Source organism: Ceratotherium simum, chromosome 20 (genome assembly GCF_057802395.1).
Source record: "Ceratotherium simum simum isolate JZ-2026a chromosome 20, ASM5780239v1, whole genome shotgun sequence".
Lineage (NCBI taxonomy): Eukaryota > Metazoa > Chordata > Mammalia > Perissodactyla > Rhinocerotidae > Ceratotherium > Ceratotherium simum.
Genome location: NC_141919.1, coordinates 20904461 through 20930495, shown reverse-complemented (window position 1 = coordinate 20930495; position 26035 = coordinate 20904461). Strand labels below are relative to the sequence as shown.

At 43.2% G+C, this 26035-nt stretch overlaps 1 protein-coding gene across 1 annotated transcript in view; it reads right to left on the bottom strand.

The window, feature by feature from the left end:
• The window catches only part of APBA1 (amyloid beta precursor protein binding family A member 1), a 67766-nt gene extending 61701 nt beyond the window's left edge, over nt 1–6065 (bottom strand). The window contains exon 1 of the mRNA XM_004440634.3: nt 4816–6065. Within this exon, the coding sequence (XP_004440691.1) occupies nt 4816–6003 (1188 nt within the window). The 5' untranslated portion in view covers nt 6004–6065. The remainder of the gene's footprint in view (nt 1–4815) is intronic.
• Between the last annotated feature and the right edge of the window lie 19970 nt (nt 6066–26035).

Below are 26035 nucleotides of genomic sequence, written 5' to 3'. Positions count from 1 at the left end.
ACATCAGTACCTGTAGGTATTTTCTCTTGGAGCTGTTACCTCAGAGAGGAATATTCTAATCTCCTGCTGGGGACTGGGAACTGGGGGCTGGGGGTGGGTGGGTTCTAAGCCTGGCTGCATGGGCTAGAGAAGGGATCTGGAATTTAATGCTTCCTGGGACAGACTTTCAAACTATTTTTTTTTTCCCAGCCACATCCCCATACTCCTGCCATCAGAGGTATCTGGTATCTCAAATTCCTGAGGCTTTCTTGGGGTCCACAGCACAAAGCCTCACAGACAAGTTGGCAGAGGAGAGAAAATGGAAACCTCATCAGTGTATTAGTCAGAGTCGATCAGGCTATGATGTGGTAACAACCCCCCCCAAATCCCCATAGCTTAAAACAACAAAGCTGATTCATCTCTCACACATGGTACACATCCACAGGGTCAGCAGGGAGCCCTGCTCATCACGGGCACTGGGGACCCATGCTGATAGAGGCTCTGCCATCTTGTGACACCACCTTAACATGAGGCTTCAGAGGAAGAAGCATGCTTTTATCTGCTCCTGCCTAGAAGTGGCAACACACTTCACTGCTCCCATTTCACTGGCTATCCCTAACTTCTAGGGGATGAAGTGCAGAGCAGTCCTCCCTGTGCTTAAAAGAAGAGGACAATGGGAAATACTGGGGAGCACTGAAGTCTACCACAGCCAGTCAACACTTTGGCGTTGCAAAATTTTGTTGTTCTCATCTGCTGCTGTGTCCTCTGTCTCTTAGTGCTTGTGGCTTTACATATTTTTTATTATTTTACTGTCATTTTAGTATAGCTTTAGGAGGGAGCAGAGATAAATACCATTTCAAGCTGCACAACACACCACTCCAAGTAGCCAAAACCCTCCACTTTATGCTGTGTGCTTGCTCCCACCCTTCTCTCTGATTCTACCACGACTCTGCTCTCTACTCAGAATGATTCTTTTGCATACAGAGATCGGTAGGCTGTGGAACCCTTCAGAACTGGTCATTCATTAACATTATTTTTCAAGAAGGGGGTTGGGAGGTAGTGTTCAAATATATCTGGAAAAGAGAAACTCTTTACTAGAAGCAAAGCACTTTTAAGTATTTTTTTCAAATTTTCAGAAAACAATTACTTCCACTCAGTGCTGAGCATCTAGTGTGTGTTTGATAAGTTCTTTTTTTTTTCCTTTTGTGAGGAAGATCAGCCCTGAGCTAACATCCATGCCAATCCTCCTCTTTTTGCGGAGGAAGACTGGCCCTGAGCTAATATCCATGCCCATCTTCCTCCACTTTATGTGGGACACCGCCACAGCATGACCTGACAAGTGGTGCGTTGGTGCGTGCCCAGGATCCGAACCCAGGCCTCCAGCAGCAGAGCGTGCACACTTAACCACTACACCACGGGGCTGGCCCATGTTTAATAAGTTCTTGCTAATGAGCAATCCTATCTTCACATTCTGTACAGCTCACCAGCAAACACATGCCAATTTGCTCCAAGTGAAGAGAAAAATGCTAAAGTTCTGAGGGAATTAAAAGTAGTGTTAGAAGCAGATTTAGCTATCAGCCGCTACCTCCGGCAAGTAGTAATATAGGTGTTTTTTTATTTCCTTCTATTTGCTTCACTGTGCTTTCCAAGCATGTCATTTTGAGAATGCACTGCTTTTGTAATAAGAATTCCAGGGCCTCTTCTCCAGGTCTGCTGACCACAATCACAGTAGGACAGCCCCTTTGGTTAAAACCGTATCTGTGCTAACAAAAAATGTAGTTAAGTCTCAAATCCACAGATCTTACATGGGGAAACTTCCCAGATGATACACTTTTTTCCCTTTAAATGAGTAGTTCTTAACCTTTTACACGCTCAAGAATCACAGAGAGAATTTACGAAACAAAATAAAACAAAGCAAAAAAATTCCCACAAAAAACAAACAAAAAAATCCCAGATCACTAGGCCCTACCTTAGGTATTCTGATTTGGACAGGAAAGGTAGTAATTTGTATTTTTTTTTTCTTGGTGAGGAAGATTGGCCCTGAGCTAACATCTGTGCCTGTCTTCCTCTATTTTATAAATGGGACACCGCCACAGCATGGCTTGATGAGTGGTGTGTAGGTCTGCTCCCGGGATCCGAACCCAGGAACCCCAGGCTGACGAAGTCGAGCGTGCAAACTTAACCACTGCGTCACTGGGCCGGCCCCAGTAATTTGTATTTTTAACAAGTACCTCCCAGACAGACTTCAGACCACATTGCTTTATAATACACTGCAGTGCTTTTCCATTTTCTACAACAGCATACATGAGTGAGCATTCAGTAAATATTTTTTGATGCTGAGGTGGAAATCAGCAGAATGTATATGCTTATATTTCTTCCCCTATAATGCCATCAAAGAGGTAGCAAATGAAGGTCTTTCCTACAAATATGGCATGACAGATGAAATACAACCCACAAATTCAAATGGCTTAAAAATGACTGGCAGAATATTATAAAGCACAGGTTTCGGTTCTGCTTTGTATTAACTATTCATGACCCACTACGCCCTGCTCACCAATTTCTTAGCATTAAGCTGAATTTCTGACAGTATGGGTTTCTAAAGCATCATTCAACATTCTATAATTAATTCTACTCTTTGAAGGAAACATCAAGCAAGAGGATTAAGTTGTTCTCCTAGTTCAAATGAATAAAAGCCAGCCCCCAGCCCTAGTGAAGGCTGTGCTTTGGGTTCAGTGCGACGCTTCAGGGACAACGTGGCTAAGCCGGACACTTCAAGGAGCTGGTGCACGTAAGAAAGCTGAAGGAAGAGGCCAGCATCTGGACCAAATGCTCCTGCAGCTTCTTCTCTGATGGCTTTCCAAGTTTCTAAAAGGATTAGAACCCGGCCTCTTGCCAGCTCCCTACTTTTGAAAACCTGCTCCATTTCCACTACATCTGCAAAATGCTTGCTGTAATCCCTCCCGCCTCTCCGGGAGGAACCTGGAGACAGCTGGAGGTCACAGAGACGTCTACACGTGAGCGCATCTGTTTTTAATTGTTTGAATGGGAAGCCTGGAAAACAGAGGAGAGATTACAGGGCGTCGCTGACCCAATGCTGCCCCCTTGCTGGGGAGGATGCAGAGCCTTTCCTGACTGGTGTCCAACTTTTCCTTAAAGGTGCCAGTGACTTAATCAGCTAACAGCAAATGTTGACTGTTAGTAAAGGAGGAGGTGAATGACACTTCTCTGACCTGCATAGCCCTCTACGTATAAGTAAAATGAACAAACAGCTTCCAATAATGGTTTCTCACTCCAAAAGAAATACTGAGAAACAGCCTGGTGCAATCATAAAATACAGAATTAAATGAAATTGAATTTAACCTCTTGACCCTTCTTTTACTCCAAGCTCCCATTTTAAATGAAATTGCTTAAAAATTATCCAAGAGAATGGAGAAGTGAGAGTCAGAGCAGAAAGAGAATCTTTAGAGCCAGGTAGTGGGGGCAAAGGTTAGTCTTCTTGATTTATTTTGAACAGATTGTGACACCCACGCTTGCCATGTTATCAAATTTCTTGGGTATTTCAAAAACGGAAAATAAAATTTCGACAGGGGCGGCAATAGCTTTCTGTAGCTCTTCATAAGGAAGCACAATTCAGTTTAAAACCCCAAACACGTCTTGTGAAGTGAGAAGGACGCCCTGGTACCACCAGAAGTGAAAATTAAGCACTTACTGAAACCGACAATGAAGCACAGGGTGGGTAAAAAAACTGGAACCCCTGGCAGGAACGGGCTCAGAAGAATTTCCTCCAAAGAGGCTACACTGCCTGCCGCAAACCTTTAAGGGACTGCTTTAAGGTTGGGGTTCTCAAATTGTGGTCCTGGGACCAGGAGCAGCAGCATCACCCGGGAACTTGTTAGTGGCAATGTTGAACTTCACCTGAGCCCGTGAGCCTGGAAAACAGTCAAGGTTAAGGAAACACCCCTACCTTTTGTGTTCAGGAAACAGCTTACTGCAAAGAAACTCCTTCCCCATATGATGTAGGTAAGACTCCCCCGGAGTCCCCTTGTTTACCTATGACAAGGCCAGACACAGACCCTCCAAATTCCCATTCTTTGCCTCACAAATGATTGGCTGAACTGCTGATTAATCAGAACAAAATGCTTGGTAACCAACCTTTGGTTAAGCTTGTCTCCTTCCTCCAGGTCCCTGAACTCTGGCCAGCCTACCACCTGTCCTCAACAGTCCCTCCTGAGAGTAGGCTGGTCTCGGCTTAAAACATTCTCTCCTGGGCAACGCATTCAAGCCACTCTTTCATCCCACTGCCTCAGCTCTTGTTCGTTCTAGCCTTGTTTACTCCTCCCTAGAAAACAAACCCCCTTTTTGCCTAACCCTAGAGACCCTTGCAGATCTTACAGTCAGAGGTTCCCCTGTTGCAATATTCCTTTCCAATAAAGTCTCTCCTTACTCAATCCGGACTTGTTTTGTATTTGACAATAGAAATACAAATTGTCAGGCCCCAGAACTTCTAAATGAGAAACTAGGGGCGGGGGTTAGTGCGCCTAGAAATTAATTTCTGAACAAGCGCTCCAGGAACAGTTTGAGAACCACTGATTTACAGCAATCCCTCTAAGGGTCTGATAAGCGCATCCAACACTTCAACTCCCTCCCACCTGTGTTTCACTCACAGGCGCTTAAGTGCAAGCTGTTTCTGAGGCTTACGGTGGACACGTTTTTAGAGTTCCCACAGACCATTTATCTCATTAAGTCATTTCCCAGTGACAAACAAAGCCACACAGCACCCGTCTCCCCTCCTGGCCGCGCGTGGAGGCGAGCAAGCCTGAACCCGCGCATACTTACATCTCCATCCCCCGGCCTCTGGTCATCACAATCCCTGGTGGGGCTAATGTCCTGGCGCATGACCCAGATGGGCTCTTTGGGCTCGTCGGGGGTGTAAGGCGAACGGATGGTCCTGGTTTTCACCTCCTCTATGGCCTCCTTGATGTCCTTGATGGCCAGCGAGATGGCATCCCTCTTCTCCTTGCTGTACCGCTGCACCGCCTCGCCGCCCACGGTGCCCGCAGCCCGCTGCTGCCCTGCCAGCGCCTGCAGCCCGGGGCCGTCGGGGCGGCCCCCGCCCGGGGTAGGGGCGCGCTCCAGGTCCTGCTCGGCTTCGGGCATGTCCTCGGCCGCCTTGTCGAGGCTCTGCGAGCTCATGCTCTGCTTGACCTCGGCTACGATCTGGTCGATGTCCTCCTCCTGCTCATAGCTGTCCATGCGCGGGTAGGGCGCGAACTCGGCTTCCTTCTCGGGGCTGTCGGACTCGCCGTCGGAGCGCTCGTCGTAGTGGTGCAGCCGCGCGCCCAGGGCCTCCTGGCGGTACGCGGCGGCCTCGTCGCGCTCCTGCTCGTACAGCCGCAGGCCGTCGCGCGCGTCCAGCTCGGGCGCGTCCCCGATCTCCTCGTACACGTGCTCCTGCAGGCCCCCGTAGTCGGCGTAGGGCTCGGCGTAGGGCTCGTCCTCACCGCGGTGGAAGAGCCGGTGCGTGTAGACGTACCCCGAGTAGGCGGCGTTCATGGCCTCCTCGTGCTCCAGCGAGTGGAAGTGTAGGTGGTTGGGCAGCGCGCGGCGGTGCGTGGCCTCGGCGTGCTCAGCCTCCGCCTGCTCGGTGTACTCCTCGGCCTCGGGCCGGTACTGCACGGCGTAGGCGCTCTCGTCCTCCGGGTCCTGCGCGCGCTCCGCGTCGTAGCCGTCGCGGGCCGCGGCGATCACGTCGCCCTCGGCCGTGTCCGTGTGGTTGTGGAAGCCGCTCTCCGTGCTGGCCGAGCGCGCCAGGCACTCCCCGCGCTCCTCCTCCTCCGGCTGCCCGGGCTGGGCGCAGAGGTCCTCGACGGCGCGCCCGCGCGGGGGGCGGCCCGCATAGTGCTGCTGCCGCTGCTCCTCCTCCACCTCGGGGTGCTCCAGGTCGGCCTCCACCGACTCGTTCACCTCCCCGCCTGCCGCCTCGTCGGTCACCTCCACCTCCGCGGCCCCCTCCAAGTGGTTCATGGTGGGCGTCGGGGACGGCTGGGAGAGAGGCTAGGCCGGCTCAGTGCGCTCTCATTTTGCTCCACCAGGCTGGAAAAGCAAGAAGGGGAGGAGCTGTTATGTGGTTCAGGCTGTAGTCATGAGCTGAGTACCAAGATAACCATAAAAACAGCTGCTATTGATTCCTTCTGAATCTGGGCCAATTAAAAAATGATTGCAAATTTAAGCTCAGTCTGACAGCACGTAGTTCATTTTCTTCGTAGCATGTACCATAATTTGTAATTACATATCTGCTTGTTCAGTTGCTTACTGGCCTTCTCCCTTCCCCACCCCTCAGACTGGGGCCCTCAGGAGCGTTTTGTTCTCCCTATGCTTACTATTCAGGTCGTTTCTGATGCATATGAATAAAGAGTACTACTAAAGTGAATAGGCCAACTGACACATTATCCATCTGCTAAGGGATAAATCTCTCTAAATTAAACTAGGATCCTAGATACTTTAGAAACGAGTCTTTAAATAAATTTCAAGTAAAAAAATAATCTTGAAATGTTTTGAAGCCACTGCTGTCAATACAAATATGCAGCCAGTCTGAGGGAGGCTATCAACCATGAACGGGTTCACCTCCTGTCATTACTGGCTCTGTTACCTTAGACAAGTGGCTTAATTTTCTGGATCTCCACTATGAGACTGGAGTCATTTCCTACAGCAGGATGTTAACAGCTCTTACACAGGGAAAAAAGACTCCCTGGTCAAATAAGTCTGGGCAATGCTGACTTAGAGTTGACTTTTCATTGTGAGTATTCAAAGGGAGGGAGATACAGGATGCAGGGTTTCCCAAACTTGTTTCTAGGAAACACTAGTTTCCTAGAGGCCAGAGTTCTCTGACAAATACACTTAAAGAAACACTGACTAGCTCAATTTCTGCAGTACACCCAGGATCTAAAATTCTGTGATTCTATGAATTACCATTATAGCTGGAACTGGAACAATATGGCTAATTTCTTAAAAATATGAGTAGGTCTCTTTACCTATTTCCAGAGGAATTTGTAGCTAGAGAGACAGACTTGGTTTTAACCTCTCTCAAGTCTTCTGATCACAAAATAGCTTTATAGCATAATCTGTGTCTAGTGTATGGAATAGATACACAGGATGTAAAGAACAACAAAAACAGGTAGAATCCCTGTGATTTCAAGACACCTGTGGTAAATGGGGTCAACGATGTGTGTAAACTTTTCTCTGAGTGTTCTTTTGGGGAGCCCATGTTACAGACGGAAAAAATGGATGGGAAGTGAACTCTTTAATGTAATAGCAGAAAGCTCCAGGAGGACCAGGGACATCTGAATGACTCTCTAATATTGGGATGCATTATATTCTACTCAACTCCCTACCACAACCATAGCAATTCCCTTCAAGCTCTATGACAATCCCAGTAGAAAAGGAGGCCATTTTGGAGCTAGCAAGGTCACCCTCAAGCAGAAGTATCATCTTTCCCCCATTCTTTGATGGATCCACCCCTGACTGACATACACTGGAAGAAAACAATTATGGCTTTCTAGAGATGATCCATCCTTATTGCTTCCCTACTTGACAAGAGTCCCACTTTATACAAATTAGACCTAGTCTCCTTTGAAAAACTGTGGCCTCTTATTAACCCCTGAGAAAAGTGGCTGTGGACGAGGTATAAGAAAGTTTTCCAAAAGCAAGTATGAGTCTCCATTCAGACTTTGATGGATGGTTAATGCTCTGAAGAGAAGAGGCAAGTATTGGTGCTGAGGGTCCCCTGGTTAAGTGGCCTCCAGTGGATGGTGGAAAATACAAAACAAATATTCAGTTCAATACAACACATGGGCAAGAACTGTCTACCCACGTTTCCTTTATAAGGACTCTCTGGAAAAGACAACAGATTAAAAACCACATTAATGTACAAATCCAAGTCTGATGAACACAAAGCAAGTGTTCAGAGAGAGGGATACTAAGCATACTAAACACTTTTCCAGGTACTGTTACCCTGCAGTGTGTCAGCTGTGTGTGAACAGTGTTAGAAATATAATTAACAACCATCTGAAGTACCAAATGGCCAACAATTCATGATAAACACCTGCAGAACTAACCAAAACACTGTCTTCAGTGAAAATAGATTTTATTGATGAAAAGCTATTGATACATATATTAAAAAGAAAGTTTAGTTTATTCTTGGTTAAAATTGTATTTGACCCGCGAATGGCGCCCTCTCATACAGCACTGACTGATTCAAAGGAAATGTGATTTCCATGCTTGTACATACACTAAATCATGGCAAAGAAAGTTATAAGAAACCTGTTTTTTAGGGGGAAATACTGTTAAAATCATGTAGCTTGGTAGAGTGGAGTTTTCTCTTCACTAAGTCCTTTCTCTTTATACCCTGATTCCCAAGCCTCAGGGGAGTGGTTAGGCATGGAGTGTTCATATTTTACTCATTGTCATGGTTTAAAGAATATAGGTAGGGTTGTGGTATTGGCAACATGCCAATTAATAACAGACATTGATTTGAGGATTTCCCTAGGACAGAGGCAACTAGCAGCTTCTAAGGATGGAGCTGACGTCGGTGGTCAGCTCCACTGGTAGCACGAGAGGACTGTTCCCGTACCCTGGCAACTTTGGGGGTGGTATTTATAAAAAAATATGGAGGCTGTTTTTCAAGAATCCCAGGTTATTGTGGGAATATATATTGATACAACCTTTTTAAAAAGCAATTTGGCAAGATGAATTAAAATCTTCAAAAGATAACATACCTTTGTCCCTACCACTAATTACTAATAGAAATCTAGAAGGAAAAACTCAGATGTGGTCGAAGATGTTTCTCATGGTATTTGCTTAAAAAGCAAAGATTATGAACACTAAATGTTAAGTGCTAACATGTATTAAGTACCAATAAGTACAGTGCTAAGCATGTTAGCTCATATTGTGATCCAGGGAGATGTGGGGTTTTCTTGCTGGGTAGCTCCACCTGGGGTTCCCACAGCACCCAAACTCAACCTGCCACAGCTGAACAAATCATACCTCCTCCCCCTGCCTCCCCACCCAGGGTCCCAAACCTGGGCCCCCTCCTGTGTTTCCTGTATGGGTGAATGGCACCACCAGCCACCCAGTCGCCCAAGCCTCAAATCCAGGAATCATGACTGACTGGTCTCTTTCCCTCACCTCCTTCCCCAAACTGATGACCGAGTCCATTGTCTTAATAATTCTTGCATCATCCTCACTGCCTTATCGTGGTCCATCTCGCCTACACAATTGTTTCCTTAACTAATTTCTCAGCCTCCTCCAGTCCATCCTCCCCACTGCTAGCCTGATGATCTTTCTAAAATACAAATCTGAATCCCACTACCCTATTTCTCAAATTCTTCAGTGATTCCTCTCTAGTGCATAATATGAATACTTAGATAACTATATACCAGGCACAACTAGACATTTTCTACATAATGACTCATTTAATCCTCATATTAGCCTATGAAGAGGGTACTTTTCTTTCTTCATAGAGAGAATTATCAGCTCTTTTAAATATGAAGAAATAGAGGCATGGTGGGGTTAAGCAATCGCCCCAGGCCACACACCTGGGAAGGCTGGAACTGGCATCTGACCCCTGCTCTCTAGCTCTGGGCTCTGGGTTCTTGAGTCCTACTCCCTGCAAACAAAGACCATGGGCCACGTCACTCCTCCAGCCTCTTCTCCACACTTCACCTGCACCCTGTGTTCCAGCACCCCTAACACTGCCCTAACTGCCTTCCCTGCCCTCAGCATAGTTATCACCGATAACTTTTCTTTGGTGAATCTTTCTTATCTTCACTGGAGCAAGTTCATACTTGATGACTGTCTATTATGTGCCAGCCTCCAGGCAATGCTCTAGGCATGGGGACAGAGCAGTGACCAAGCCAGACAAGCTTCCGCATTCTCATGAAGCCCCCATTCTAGTGCATGGGGCGGTGGAGGGAAAGGAGAGGGGAACAGACAATAATTATGTAAATAAACAAACCAGATAAGTTCAGAGAGTGAAGTGTCTCATGAAGGAAAAAAACCAGGGTAATGGCAAAGAAAGTGACCGAGGAGAGGGGGTTAGGTAGATAATGGCCAGTGGAGGTGATATTTGAGCTGGGGTCTAAATGATAAAGAAAGAGGCAGTCAAGTAAAGATCAGAGGATAGGGCCTTGAGGTGAGAAGGAACTTGCTGTGTCTAAGGACAGAAATGATGTTTGTGAAGTGAATAAGGGATGGTGTGTGAGAGATGAGGATGTAGAGATGGGAATGGGCTGGCAGGGCCTGGTACATCATGGTAAAGAGTTTGGATTTTATTTCAAAAGTAAAATCCTACTGGGGAGGTTTAAGCAGGGGAGTGTTAAGGCCTAATTAACTCCTCACTTTGTCCCCACTGTACTTCATCTATCATTATATATGTCATTATTATATTATAGCACCTGCCATTCTGAGTAACAATTCTTAATAAATATGAAGTCCTTAGGAAAAGAGGACTTGTCAGGTATCTTTGATTTCCCAGTGCCAAGCACAGTTGGTAGTTAATGAATTTTTAGTGATTAAAAAAAATTTATTTCCCTCCCAATATCTGGGGCCTTCTAAACATTGGCATGCTCAGCCTTTGGAGAAGAACTCATTTCTTCTTTCCATCTTGAACCTTTGCTGCCCTCATCCACCCGTGCAACCTCCTCCACCTTGTGATGCTTTAAGTGCCCAAAGAACTCTAGTGATTCAACATTTCCCTACATCTGAGTGTGCTGATCCGATTGGCGTTTATTGGATATGTACCAGGCACTGTGCAAGCAAAGAGGATGCAAAAGTCTCTAAACCATGGTCCCAGCCTTCAAGGGCAGACAGCCTCAATAATTACACCTAGTGATAAGTGCAAAACAGAAATATGTTCAAGCTACAAAAGGAGCCTGGAGTTAAACCAACAACAACTGCATCACTTTGTGGGTCGTATAAGGGCTGCTATTCTGATAGGTTCTGGATTTCATGAGCTTGTAAGCATCCTAGGAACTAAGGCCTAGGAGAGGAGTGCCATCATGCAGGCAATGTCTTTGATTATGACTCCTGTGCCTCTGGAGGCTGGGGCACAGGGAGGAGCTACAACAACTGGTTAAAGAAAATCCCTCCTCCCCCACAAAAAGGCTGGAAGACCTGGAAGACACCATCAAGACAGTCCCCACCACAGGAGCACCTAAACAACGTGAAGAGGGGGTGCCGTGGCATCCTGGTTGTAGCAGTGAGGGGATCCAGGCTGCAGTAGTGAAGCACAGATGGCTTTCTGGACCCTAGTTCTGGAATGTTCCACAGTCAGGCTGGAAAAGGTAAACAAAGGGAGGGAACTCCACTGCCGTGCACCATTTAGAAATAGAACATTTTGTGATTCAGCAGTTGAATTCAGGTATCTCATGTTGGCTGAGGCTGGTGTTGGTTTAGGATTAATAGAAGGGGAGGCTGTAAATTACTTTGATCTGTCCTTAAGTAGTCGTTGATAAGAATTTCCAGTACACTGTCCCTTTTAACACATTCAGAAGTAGTTTTAGAAGAAGGGTCTGACCGAGGACAAAATGCAATGTGAAAAAGAACAAAAGGAGTCATACCAGGTTGTTAACACAGAGGGTACTGTGTGTGTGTGTGTGTGTGTGTGTGTCGGTGGTGGTGGTAGTAATTCAGGTGTAGGGAAAACACTTGAAGGTGGAGAGGGAAGAAGTGGGAAGAGGAAAAGAAAGACCATGCTAGCCATCCTCTCTCCTGAAAAAACTAGAATGAACAATATGATTCCACATACATAAGTTTGTAGGCTTTTGCATATATTTAAGAAGTAAAATTACCTTCTGTAGACTTAATGAATGTTGCTCGTCTTCCCCCGCTGGAGTTGGAAGTAAAGTCCTGTTTCTTAGAACTGCAGCCTGTCCTAATCCACATGCACACATACAGTTCCAGTCAACATAATATCAGCCACCGAGCCACTGGAGGGGGCGCCAATGACCCCGAGACTGTGGCGATATATTAATTTCCACAGCAACAAACAGTTGTGGTTGCCAAACAGGATTATGCCCTGGATGCCGTACTCACACACACACACACACACACACACACACACACACACACACACGCACACGCCATCTGTATAAACTGGGAGATTAATGGTTCTCATGGAAAAAAAAAAGATGACAGAATAAGAATACCTAGGTATTCTTATCTATCTTCCCCACCCTATAAATATGTCTTCCTTCCATGAGTTAGATCAATTGTGAAACATCTACGAAAGCATCCAAGGACTTCAAGGACCCCACTCAAACCACCAGCTCTTCTAAACACGATGCATCTATTTACAAGAGTAACACATCGAAGATAGAAATAAGAAAGACTAGAGTTCCTTAAAGCTTAATCTCCTTTGATTCATTTGGAAATTAAATTTAGTGATACTGGGAGCCACGATGGATACAAAACACACATTTCTGCTCCCTAAAATCGTTTCCATTTTAAATAGGCTTACATGGTCAGAAAAACCCTCCTCACACAGAACATCTTGCCTTAGCAAAATATTAATCTGTTTCCCTTGATATCCTTGTGCCTGAAATTGTGAAGCACGGCTTGGCAGACAGTACTAGTAATGACTTCAGAGTGAGCAGAGTACCTGAGCCCAAGGAGTGCTGCTGATTGGCTAGATGTCAGCCAGGGTGCAGTCTCTGTGGTTGGACCTCAGGGCTGTGTCCTTGACCATATCCAGCTCAGATGAAGACATGTGGGCCAGACATCTTCAGTGTCCCCCTCCAGCTTCACCCCACACCTTCTCTGCTCTGCTCTGTGCCCTGTGCGGCTGGCCTCTTTGGGCTGCATTAATAGCTCCCTGTTCCTCTGGCTTCTGTTTGGGTTTGGCCAATGGGAAGCTCTGGTGGGACATCAGAGAGGGGGAGGAGACTGAGGTTGGGATATTTATTCTCCCAGTTCCCTCCCTGCAAGATTGCCTTGGACTGGTAATGTCCCTTATCTGAAGGGCATAGCCCACGTTGGGTGGCCCTCTCCACATGGTTTCACATGATGGCTCCCTCCCCTTCCTTTCAGCCTTATGGGTGGTAAGAGTGGTGGGGTCCCACATAAGCCACACCTTTGTAAATAGTCCCTCTAGTCAACTCTCTGCCTCTCTGCATATTACCGAATTTGAGTGCCCTATCTGCTCTTGCTGAGACCCTGACTGATACCAAAGGAGTGATACTCATGTTGGTAGATAACAAAAAAAAAAAAAAAAAAAAAAAAAATCATTAACTAGTCCATTTAAAGAGAATTGTAAAATAATAAATAGTACAGCTATAGTAAAAAACCATGAAGACGGCACCCTAAGGGGAAATACTGCACCAGGCTCTGCCATGTCTCCTGCGCCCCAGTGCACTGCCTCTCCAGAAGCTACGTGGTATTCAGGGAATTGACATAGGAAATCCACACAGGAAGCATAACGGGCATAAAAGCCTACTTGCCTGGGTCCAAGCCTCTACATCTCTCCTCTCCCAATGGCAGAGGCCACTTATCCGTCTCCTGCTGCCCTAGTCTGTCAATTTCAGGCTCAGCCTATTCCTAGTCTCCATCCAATCCTAATTTTATCCTTTTTTTGTGAGGAAGATCGGCCCTGAGCTAACATCTGTCGCCAATCCTCCTCTTTTTGCTAAGGAAGACTGGCCCTGGGCTAACATCTGTGCCCATCTTCCTCCATTTCATATGGGATGCCGCCACAGCATGGCTTGACAAGCGGTGTGTCAGTGTGCGCCCAGGTGCTGCAGCGGAGTATGTGCACTTAACCACTACGCCACCAGGCCGGCCTGTATCCAATCCTAATTTTAGACCTACTTTTGCCCCCATGCAAGGATTAGGATCTGGCCCCTGATCTTCCCTCCACTGACCTGTGTTCTTCCCCTGTGGACAGACTGCCCCAACGTTGGCTGCCTCTTCACTTTGGATACCCCATTTTCTAGATCAAGAATGCCAATGGCTTGTTTAGATGGCCACCCATTGATGGTTGCCATTCCTTTAGAGATAGCGGACTGCCTGCCGGACTAAACTTTCCTCCATACTGCAGCTGAACTTGCCTTCTAGCACCTACCCAACACAGGTTGCTGGGTCCTGGCCCTTCTCAACAAGCCTCAGTAGACTCTATGCTTACATGTTTCAAGGCCACTGCCTTTGCTCAAAACACTTTGTCCACTCCTTTATTGGAACAGCTTTCAAAGCTAATTTATGGGATTTGAAGTTACCAGCAAACTGTTCCCAATATTCTATTCTAATATTTAGTTGTATTTGATTTTTGACCTCAGAGGATTATCCTTCACCTTATTTATAGAAGTTGGCTATGAATGGTGCTTGCTAATTCTTCAAATATCAAATTTATCCCTAAAGGATCATCCCGTCATCCACTACACTTAATTAAGTCTTGTAGTGGTTAAGGCGACAGGTGTGGGCAACAGCCTGCCTGAATTTGCATCCTGGTTTTATCACTTACTAGCTCTTTGACTCTGGATAACTTAAAACAAATGCTCTGATTTTATCATTTCTAAAATGAGGATAGTAATAGTACCTATATCACAGGGTTATTGGATGATACAAGTTAATATACACATAAAATACTTAGAACAGTGTCTGATACATTGTAAATGCTATTTAACATTCATTAGTGCATTTTATGCTCACACTATAATTAGTATTTAACAGATTAATAACTCGTTTTTAAAAAGCAAAAAAAAAATTAAAACATATAATGTTAATATAAATGACTTGAACATGTGGTACATTTATTAATATTACTCTTTCCTAAATAAGCCTATGTCGGGATGGAAAACAAGCATTTAAGCTACTTTTAATCCATTTTGAAATTCAGCGGGATATAAATAAATCCATCAAATAATAATCACAAACCCTGCCCTGGGTGTAGCCAATACATGTGGTGCTTCACACACACTGTTTCTAACCCTCGCAGCAGTCCCAGTGGGAATTATTACCTCCAGCTGCTAATTTTGAAGCAGAAACTCAGACAGCTTAAATAACTTGTCCAAGGTCACTCAGAGCTGAAAGGGGTGGAGGTATATCCATCTGGCTCTCACTGCTCATGTTCTTCCTACTACATTTGACTGAGCCCATAAAGTGATGTGATGGATTTTTTAAACAAACATCTAAATTGGTGTAATCCCTTTTAGAACAGTCACCTTGGCAGACTCTATACTTACATGTGCCAAGGGCATTGCCTTAGCTGGAAACACTTCGGCTACTCCTATATTGGAATTGATTTCAAAATTGATTTTAATTTAAGGGTTTTGAAGCTATCAGCAAATCACTTTCAATATTCCATAGTCATATTTGATTTTTGACCTCAAAGGGTATCATCCAGATTTATCATCCACCTTATTTACAAGATTTGGCTGAGAATGCTGTTTGATGTTCTCCAAATATCAAATCTTTCCCTACAGGATGAAGATGTGCGACAGCCAAGATTATTAAAAAGACTCTGGTTCAAGCTCTGAAGTCAATTCCAAGAGAGGGCTTTAAAAATTGTTTTGGCCAATGGCCACATCTTTAACATAAGCTTTTATCCTTGCAGAGTAAACGGAGGGGCAGAGGCCATTTGGATGAATACATTCTTGTGTGATTACTGCAAAATCAGGTTCATTACTTTCATCCACCTTGAAATCTGTATAATTGTGGCTGAAATCTGAAATAATTTCCAGGCAGGAAAATTAATTCATCCACTTGGATTAATTCAGCCCTGCCAACCCCAAAGCTCTGATCACAACCCAGCCTTCGATTAAAGAGAAAATTCAGAATTTATGCAGATTTCCTTATTGTCTGGCTCTTTGTCTAGCACTTTAACAATCAAATCATTCATTTATCATTCTGATTCCAATAAAATACATGAAATAAGCTTCAGGCAATCATGGAAACTCAGAGGGGAAATCTTGCAAATTTTGCAGAAAACTCAAGGGACATTCTCTGGAAATCAAAGCCGATTAAAAGTTTGAGTTTTTGTGAAATGCCCCTGGTATAAAATCAAACACATCTACATAATCCATATTTATTGAGGGTTACACAAACTTGGCATTTTTTTTTTCTGTTGCAATCTCTTTTTTCATGCCCCTACACAAATTCTTTTCCTCACCCTCCACCACATTTATTATCTCTGTGCTACATTACACTCAGTTCAGGGGTTTTAAATCACCAGTTACAATCAATCTGGACCACTTTCCTGATATTTCTCTTACTATACAGAAAGCCATGCACACCCAGCACTATAGGGTTAAAGACAATAAATCTCTAAAATCAGTTCAGCTATGTTAGTTTTCAGAGGCTCATTATTTTATACTGCAAAAGGAGATGGAAATGGGAATATCAAGCTAAGGAAGAATTGAACAGTAATTCATTAAAATGTATTCTTTCCTTTGAGACCACATCACCTCAAATTTACTGCTACTGCTACTTTTACAAATTATTTGGCTCATTAGAAAGCCAGTTAACTTGCTTATCTCTATTTCCTCAAGTTTTCTGTAGCTTCCTCTAGCATTTTCCTTCCCCAAATTCACACCAGAATGTCAGCCCTGGTCCTAATTATGAAGCTTCAAATTAAATTCTCGTTTCCAAGCTTCTTTTTATTCATAGGTCAAGAAGCAGCATAGGGTATGCCAGCCATAGTCCTCAAAACATTTTTTCAGTTATGCCTCAAATTTGATATGCAAAGGCTACAATAGATGATCAAAAAGAGCTGTATTGAGGAAGGTTCACTCCCTGACAATTTGGCTTCACAACTCCCAAAGAACAAAATCCATTAAGCAACCATTAGGTAGCAACATTAGCAACGACTTGAATTTGAATTTGATGAGCCAGAAATCCCATATTGATTCGAAGCCTCCCAAGACAATCAACTTTCTTAATTCGGTCACGTTAGCAAAAACTTAACAGGGAAAGAAACATAATGTGGGGAAAGAAGAAAACTACTTTCTCTTAAAAATGATTCACAGATAGTCTAGAAGCTCTTAAGAGTTCATTGGACATGTTGACTAGAACGTAAAGAGGTGAGTATCTGCACTCTACAGTCTTCTTCTAGTTAACTAATTTTATTTAGGCCCCAAATATAAACCAGTGAAATTCAAACATGGTTTTCTAGGACCCGGAGGAGCCTTTCAGTTGCCTCGAGGGAAGACATGAGGTTCTCTAAAGGAAATTCTTTTTAATTTGCTTTATTAAAGAATAGTGTAGATTTTAATGAAGATTTCATAGAGAAGACTGAGGTGAGAGATTACATTGCACATCACATCCATTACCCTCTGAAAAAACCTCATTGGTTAAATTTCCCACATCTTCCTTCTTAATCACCAGCCACAGGGCTTCCCTCTCTCATGAACCTTCCCCCACAGTCCTGAGTCTTCATGGTTCTTGTTCCTTCCTTCTGGATCATCACAGCCCAGTAGAAATATAATGCAAACCACATATGTAATTTAAAAATTTATAGTAGTCACATTAAAAAAGGTAAAGTAAAATTAATTTTAATAATATATTTTATTTTACCTAATATATTATCATTTCAACATATGATCAATATAAGCAATGATTACTGAGACTGTACATTCTTTTCTTCCTACTAAGTCATCAAAATCCAATGTGAATTTTACGTTTACAGCACATCTCAATTAGGACTAGCCACATTTCAAGTGCTCAATAACCATATGTGGCTAGTGGCTACCATATTGGATAGTGTAGTTCTAGATCTTCCTTCTGGGCTTCCCAAACTCTCTCCTTTTCTTTTGTAGGACAATTTAGTTATGTTCAAGCTCTTCCAAAAGTGTATATCATCACCCTCCTCCATCATCCTGTTCAACAAACAAAAGACCCTCCAGTTATCAGAATTTTCTCTCCAAATAAGAGATTATGAATAACAAATAAATGAAAGAGTGAATATCCTGGTTGTTGCTGTGACCCAGAACCAAATCGTATCATGTCTGGTCATCGGTCTCCCAAGGGGACTGGTCCCATATTCCTCCCTCTCCCCAGTCTTCATCGCTGTCCCTTAGTTTCAGATCTCTTTCGACTCCTAGTCCAGTGTCGCTGTGCCTGCTCTTTCCCCCTCTCCATCACTCCCAGCCTCAGCCTCCCTGTCCCTGTCTGTCCCCCGGATAGATAACCCCCAGGCTCATGGCCACAGCTAACCCACAGCTCCTGCCCTTCAGCACCCAGGGCCCCTGCTGCAGAGAACAGCAGAAGTTGCTCAAAGATTCCTCAAACAGGCAATGAGGCTCAGGGGAAGGCAGGCCAAGTTAGAACAGAGAGAACCTTTTTCTCTCACCTGCAGGAGGCGTGGGAAGGGGAAAGAGAACCCAGGGGCTGGGAATCGAGTCAGAGGCAGTAGAGCATAGTGGTTAAGAACACACACTGAGTCAGGCTGCCTAGGTTCAAATTCAGTTCAACACTCACTAGCTATGTGATCCTGGGCAAGTCACTTAACCTCACTCTGCCTCAGTTTCCTCTTCTCTAAATGAAGGTAATAATAGCACCTACCTCATAGGTTTAATGGAAGATTAAATGAGTTAATGTAGCGCTAAGAACAAGAATAAAAAATATATTTGTCAACCCATAGAATGAACAACACAAAGAACGAGCCTTTATGTGAACTATAGACTTTGGGTGGTAATCATGTGTCAATGTAGGTTCATCAGTTGTAATAAATGTGTCACTCTGGTGTAGGATGTTGACATTGGGGGAGACTATGCATGTGTGGGACGGGGGGTATATGGGAACTCTCTATAGTTTTCACTCAATTTTGCTGTGAACCTAAAACTGCCCTAAAAAATAAAGTATATGAAAAAATATATATTCCATTATTTAAATATGTATATTTAAAAATATACTTTATATGTTATATACATAAGTAAAAATATAGATATATAAATATATATATGATATATTAATATATATCATATAAATATATAATATAAATATTATACATACATTATTTATAATATATAAATATAAATATATTTATTTCATTATTAAAAACGTGCAAGCACGGCTGCTCCACTTTAACAAAACTACCCCACTACCCCTCACTGAAGCTTAAGTGACATGTGGGTTGGCCACAACTCAGCCATTGTCCTATCACTATCAATTCTAAGACCTGAGGAATCCAGGCTTTGGTGGCAGGGACCCGACGGGCACAGGGAGTGTGGCTCAAAGGCCACCCTGTGATGTCTGTGCACCTGTTATTTCTGGAGCCTCCTACCAAGCCGGTGCCCACACCCTGGGCTTCTGGCTCACAAAGTGCCTGCTCAGACATTGGCTCGCATCCGCCTCTGTGACTTCCCAGCACGCTGCAACCAAGCCTCATTCGTTCAGCTGGCGCTTCAGTGAGCTGCTGAGTTGTTCTGCTTGCCTGCCTCACAGCTGCCTGCTTCAGCTGACAATACCAAACCTCCCACCTTGTGTTACTCACACCCACCCAGCTCCAACTCAGGAGAATCATACCTGTGAGCGGGCAAGCTGTTTACAGCTCTTGGTTTGCAGTCATCAATTCTTACCACCTTCTTTCACCTATTAAATGGGTCAATGAAGGGAAATTTGAAAGTATCTATCAAAATTACCACTCTGAGGAATTTATGTATATATTCATACACAAGTGTGTGAAATGACTTATGTACAACTCTATTTAAATTACTAAAGCATAGTTTGGGTTCACAAAAGACTGGAAACAACTAAAATGTCCATTGTTAGGAAATTGGTAAAATAAATTACAAAACAGAATTCTCTAAAACACAAAAAGGGTGATCTTTAAGTACAGATAATAGAAAGAACTCCCTGATATATTAAATTAAAGCAAGGTTGGAACAGTGTATAATGAATATCGTCATATATGTAGAAGAGGAGGGAAAAGAATGTATATGTGTAAAAATCTCTGAAATGACAAAAAAATAATACCAGCAGTTATTTCTATGGGGGGCGGGCAGAGAGGAATGAGAACTGGGCAGATGGGGGATAGGGGGGAAGAGAAGCTTTTCACTGTATGGTTTTCTGTACTTTTTGATGTTTGAACCATGAACCTATTAAAAAAAACTAAATATGCAATGAAAATAATAACCCGTTCTGCCTACCTTATAGGGATGGTGGCTGTTTTATGAACTGTTAAGTGCCTGGGAAAACTGCCCACCCTTTCTCATTGAGGAGAGCTTTATGGTAGGGCTGATGAGCTGAATCCCTGTAAGACTTTTCTCTTCTGTTACTGATGGAAATTTCTCACGTTGTGTCAGGTTTCTTGCTGCCATGCTGTTACTCAACCTCTGTTTTTCTTTGAGCCTCACTATTCAAGAACAATGTCTCTGTTGACAGGTTGCAGGGGTGGGACTGGTACATAGGACTTTAAGAGTTGCTATACTTATGTGGGAACTTCTAGTCTAGATTGTGGGTCACTCAAGTGGCCACTCTAGCAACTCACTGATGGAGAGGATTATAAAGCAGCAAAAATTTAGAACTGAAAGGGCTGGCAAAGCCCAACAAGTCCTTTATTTTACAGATACGGACACCAAGGTGTGGAGACGTTACATGGCTTGTTCAAAGTCACACGTGTGTTAATGAAGCCAGCACAGGGGAGCAGCATGCTGCCTGGTCTCTTTTCACCGCTCCTGCCACTGTTCCACCATATGCCGATTTATTAATTTACAAAGAGGACACGCTATCCGGTTACAAGAGATCATATCTACTAAATGAAAGAAAATAATTACCAAAATAAAATGCTTGGTTAAATGATATCAGAAGGAAAGGAACTAAAAATATTCAAACAATGCAAAGCAAATCTGATCAATACGCCATCCTTTCTGCCTACAGGACACTCCACTTTCCAGAATCCACATGTCCAGAATCCACATGCCCTTTCTCACAAGAGGGCAAGGCGTACATGCCATTTATACACGGCTATTTGGATACAGGGTGTGGCAGAAATGGTTTGCTGCCCACCAAAAATTCGAGCTCACCCTCCACAATGTAGAACTGTGACCAAGAACTACGTTTACTAGCCCTCCTTACATCTACATGAGGCTGTGACTAGTTCTCTCCAAGGGAATGAAAGCCCTTTCTGGGCCAGGTCATTTAAGAAGTGAGTTTGCATTTTCCATGCTCTCCTTCCCCATGCACTGGCTAAATGCAGAGCCCTGCGGGATATCAGAATCACAAGAAGCAAGTGGCCTGGATCCTTGAATCGACCACATGGAGGAAAACTGTCTAGTGACCAGAAATTACCTGCATTGGACTGCCAGTCTTAGTAAATTAACCTTTTTTTGTTTTTTTTTTTTTATTTGTGAGGAGGACTAGCCCTCAGCTAACATCCGATGCTAATCCTCCCCTTTTTTCTTGAGGAAGATTGGCCCTGAGCTAACATCCGTGCCCATCTGTCTCCACTTTATATGGGACGCTGCCACAGCATGGCTTGACAAACGGTGCGTCGGTGTGCGCCTGGGATCCGAACCTGCGAACCCCGGACCACCGAAGCGGAGCGTGCGCACTTAACCACTTGCGCCACCCTGCCGGGCCCAGTAAATTAACTTTTAATGTATTACTACAAAAAAATTTTAGAGCTTGTTTACGTTATTCTAATCAATCAGTGCACAGGGCATTTCAGTGGGGCCTCAAAACAAGTCATTAACTGTCAGCGTTAAAAAAGAATCACTGAGTAATGGGAGAAAAACTATCCTGTTTCTGTTTTTAGTTCTTCTAGGGGTTACGTCCATAACTCTACATAATATATATGATTTACTGACTTAATTTATGCAATACCTATTGACTTACTGCTATGAAAGATGATGAAAGATGAGAATTTAGCTCACTTAATCTCTCCTTTTCCTTCTGTCTCCCCATGTTTAATAATTATATTTTTTTATTGGTTACATTTGTAATTTTAAATACTATCTTTTTTTTAAAAATACTATTTTTAGAGTAGTTTCAGGTTTACAGTAAAATTGAGAGGGAGGTACAGAGATTTCCCATATACCCTCTGCCTCTACACACACATAGCCTCCCCCATTATCAACATCACTCACCAGAATGGAAAATTTTTTGTGTTTTGTATTTTGCCTTAAAGTGCTTTGATTCTGCCCTTACGCTCCATTGATCATTGGGGCAAAGAATTCTAAGTTCATAGTATGTTTTTTTTTCTCATACCATAAAGTCGTCATCCTTTGTGCTCTAGCCTGTTCATGTGCATATGAATCACCGGGGATCTTGTGAAAATGCAGATTCTGACTGGTGGGTTTGGGGTGGTGCCTGTGATTCTACATTTCTAATAAGCCCTCAGATGATGATTCTGCTGCTGGTCTGAGGACCACACTTCAGTAGTGAGTTTCCAGCATTCAATGGTGCTGATGAGGAGTCTGGTACTAGCCTAATTCATATCCCTTTGTAGTTTTTTCTCTCTGGTATCTTTCAACATATTGTTCGTATTCTTAGTGTTTGGAAACTTCAGAAGGATGAGCCTAGGTTTTAAATCTTTTGTTAATCACTGTCCTCTGCACTTGGTAGGCCATTTCAATGTGAAGATCTGTGTCTTTCTTCAGCTTTGGGGAATGTTCTATTATTTCCTTGATAATTTCCTCCCTTTTCCCCCTGCCATTTTCTCTGGCTTTACTTTCTGAGACTCCTATTGGTCAGATGTTGGAGCTTTATTGAGATATAATTGACATGCAACATTGTGCAAGTTAAAGGTCTACAACATGTTGATTTGTTACACTTATATATTGCAAAATGATTCCCACCATAGTGTTAGCTAACACCTCCATCATGTCACATATTTATCATTTCTTTTATGTGGTGAGAACATTTAAGATCTCTCTTAGCAACTTTTAAATATATAATACAGTGTTATTAACTATAATCACCTTGCTGTACATTAGATCCCTAGAACTTATTCATCTTATAACTGGAAGTTTGTTTCCTTTAACCAACATCTGCCTATTTCTCGTATCCTCCCAGCTCCTGGTAACCACCATTCTAGTCCCAATTTCTGTGAGTTCAACTTTTTTAGATTCCACATACAAGTGACACCATACAGTATTCGTCTTTCTCTGTCCGACTTATTTCACTTAGCATAATGCCCTCAAGGTCCATCCATCTTGTTGCAAAAGATAGGATTTCCTTCTTTCCCATGGCTGAATAATATTCTATTGTGTATATATACCACATCTTCTTTATCCATTCATCTGTTGATGGGCACTTAGGTTGTTTCCATATCTTGACTATTGTGAATAATGCTGTAATGAACATGGGAGTGAAGGTATCTTTTCGAGATCCTGTTTTCATTTCCTTTGGATAAAGAGCTGTAACTGTGGGCCCTCCAGGATCAGTTTAACTGATCCTATTTCTTATCAACAGAGTGATTAAGAATTACCTTTCAGAAAATCTGCAAAGTTATATAGCCAGGGCATACGCAAAAGAAGAAATTGTGATCTGAAATGACTGTGGAACCAAAGATCCTCCTTCCCACGGAACCCAAGGACCAGGACACGACCAGAACTTGAAAGTCGGACTCTTATCAGAAGTGAGGGGTCCCTCATTCAGGAAGATCTGGTGTTAAAATTCCTTCCCCACCTCACCAAAGATGTTTACAACCCTATCATAAAAGTTTAGAACCTTATCATAAATGTTTAAAACCCTGTCATAAATGTTTAGAACCTTACCATAAATGCTTGAAGCCCATGAATCAAAACCTGTCCCACCAGCATTTCCACATGCCAGCCCGTTCTCCCTAACCTCTTTTTTTTTTCTCCCTAACCTCTTAAATTTCGCCCCAAATCCTGAATCAGAGAGACAGATCTGAGGGCACACGCCCCCTGTTCTCCCTGCAGATGGATCTTGCAGAATAAAGCTGATCTCTTTTCCCAAAGGCTGATGCCGTAATTAATTGGCTTGTTTATTCTGTCGGGCAGAGAACCCCAATTTTGTGCAGTAGCATACCCAGAAGTGGGATTGCTGGATCATATGGTAACTCTATTTTTTAATTTTTAGAGGAAGCTCCAGGCTGTTTTTCATAGTGGCTGTATTAGAGCTTTTGGATTGGTCCTCTGCTTCTCTTCTCTCTACTGTTTCCATCTCTTTCTCTTGTATGCTCTATGGGCTGTTAAATATCCTCATCCTGTTTTTCCCCAAGCCCTTCTATTGAATTTTTTGACAGCCTATCTTTAATCTGTGAGAGCTCTTTCTTTTTCTATTACCTGATTTTATATCACGTTTTAATGGAGATTATGAGTTCTTGGATATCTCTGAGCACACTAATGAGAGCTGTTGTTAGTTTGTTTGAAGTTTCCTGGATTGTCCTTCCTTCCTTTGGGGTCAGTTTTTCTGTTCATGGTCTTTCTCTTTTATGCTGCTATTTTTCCCCCACATATTTGGTGATTCCTGTGTGTTCATATTTAAGAATAAAGGATTAGGTAGATGGTGTGAGTTTTCCTTAATGTTGTATAAGATCGTTTCCCTTAATTTACTCTGTTTAATAATGTCAACATATACCATTGTTTACATAACCATTCTCTTATTAATGATCCTTAGGTTATTTCCATATTTTTCCTATACAGTATTTCAATAAACATCCTCACAGATATACATATATCTGTATGGGCTGATAGAATTATTTCTATGAAATAAATTCTTAAAAGTGAGATTGCTAGAGTTGAAACTAATATACATTACAAAACAACTTTTTATTATGGAAAATTTCAAACAGAGAAAACTAGAGAGAATAGAATTATCCTCTTAATTTGATGGAGAGGATGCAAAAACTTGCCAAGGTGATGAAGGTCAGCCTTGGTAAAACCATACCCCTACCCACTTGCACCTTCCTCTTGGATTATGTTGAAGCAAATACCAGACCCTAAATCATGTCATCCAAACTAATACGTGTTCAAATTCTAATACATACTGCCAGGTACCTCCCCTTCAATTACTGTAATTCTCTTTCAACTCCAAGAATTTCTATTTCTCCACATGTAGCCATGGAGATATATACATATATATATTTTTTTTTTCTTGGGTGGGGGGAAGGGCAGGTAGGAAACAATTCCTCTCTTCCCTTCCCAAGTTCTGAACCACTAAAGAGATGGATATAGGCGCCACACAAATGGAGATTTAAAAATATCATCTGAAAAGCTGGATTGTATGATTAGCCTTTATATTTTTAGCCAAATTATCTGACTAGTATTTCACCTCTGCATTAGATAGATGGACCCCACCTAGTTACTGGGACATCGGTCAACCACAGGTGTCCCGCACAGGTGTCGAGCCTGCCTGGGGAAGCCTAACATATGGCAAGGAGTACATTAGAATATATTCTCACTGTAGGCAGGCAGAGCTGGAAAAGAGGATCCAGATGGCACCAATCCAACACACTCAGTTTCCTTCCCCAAATTCACACAACAGTCCTCCTCTGGAAAGGAGGGAATGAGGGGCAGTGAGACAGGCCATGAGCGTTATTCCACAATGAATCAGAGGCAGAGAAATGGAGCTCCCTCAACAGATGTTATCAATATATTTCATTTTTGCCAATCTGATAGGTGATGTTTGAACTTGAGTTTCCCTCACAACTAATAAGGTGGCCTCTTTTCCTTAGGCTTATTGGCCATTGCATTTCCTTTTCTGTGAACTGCTTGCTCTCCTATCAAGTCTTTTCCTATCCACTTGTAGGAGGGTTTTTTTTTTTTTTTTGGTGAGGAAGATTAGCCCTGAGCTAACATCCGTTGCCAGTCCTCCTCTTTTTGCTGAGGAAGGTTGGCCCTGGGCTAACATCCGTGCCCATCTTCCTCTACTTTATATGGGACGCCGCCACAGCATGGCTTGACAAGCCGTGTGTCAGTCCACTCCTGGGATGCAAACCTGTGAACCCTGGGCCACCAAAGCAGAGCATGTGAACTTAAACACTACGCCACCGGGCTGGCCCCTGTAGGAGGGTGTTTTAATATTAAGGATATGAACCTTTTTGACTGTCACACTGCAAATATTTCCTCCCAGTGTATCATTTGTCTTTTGACTGGATTTATAG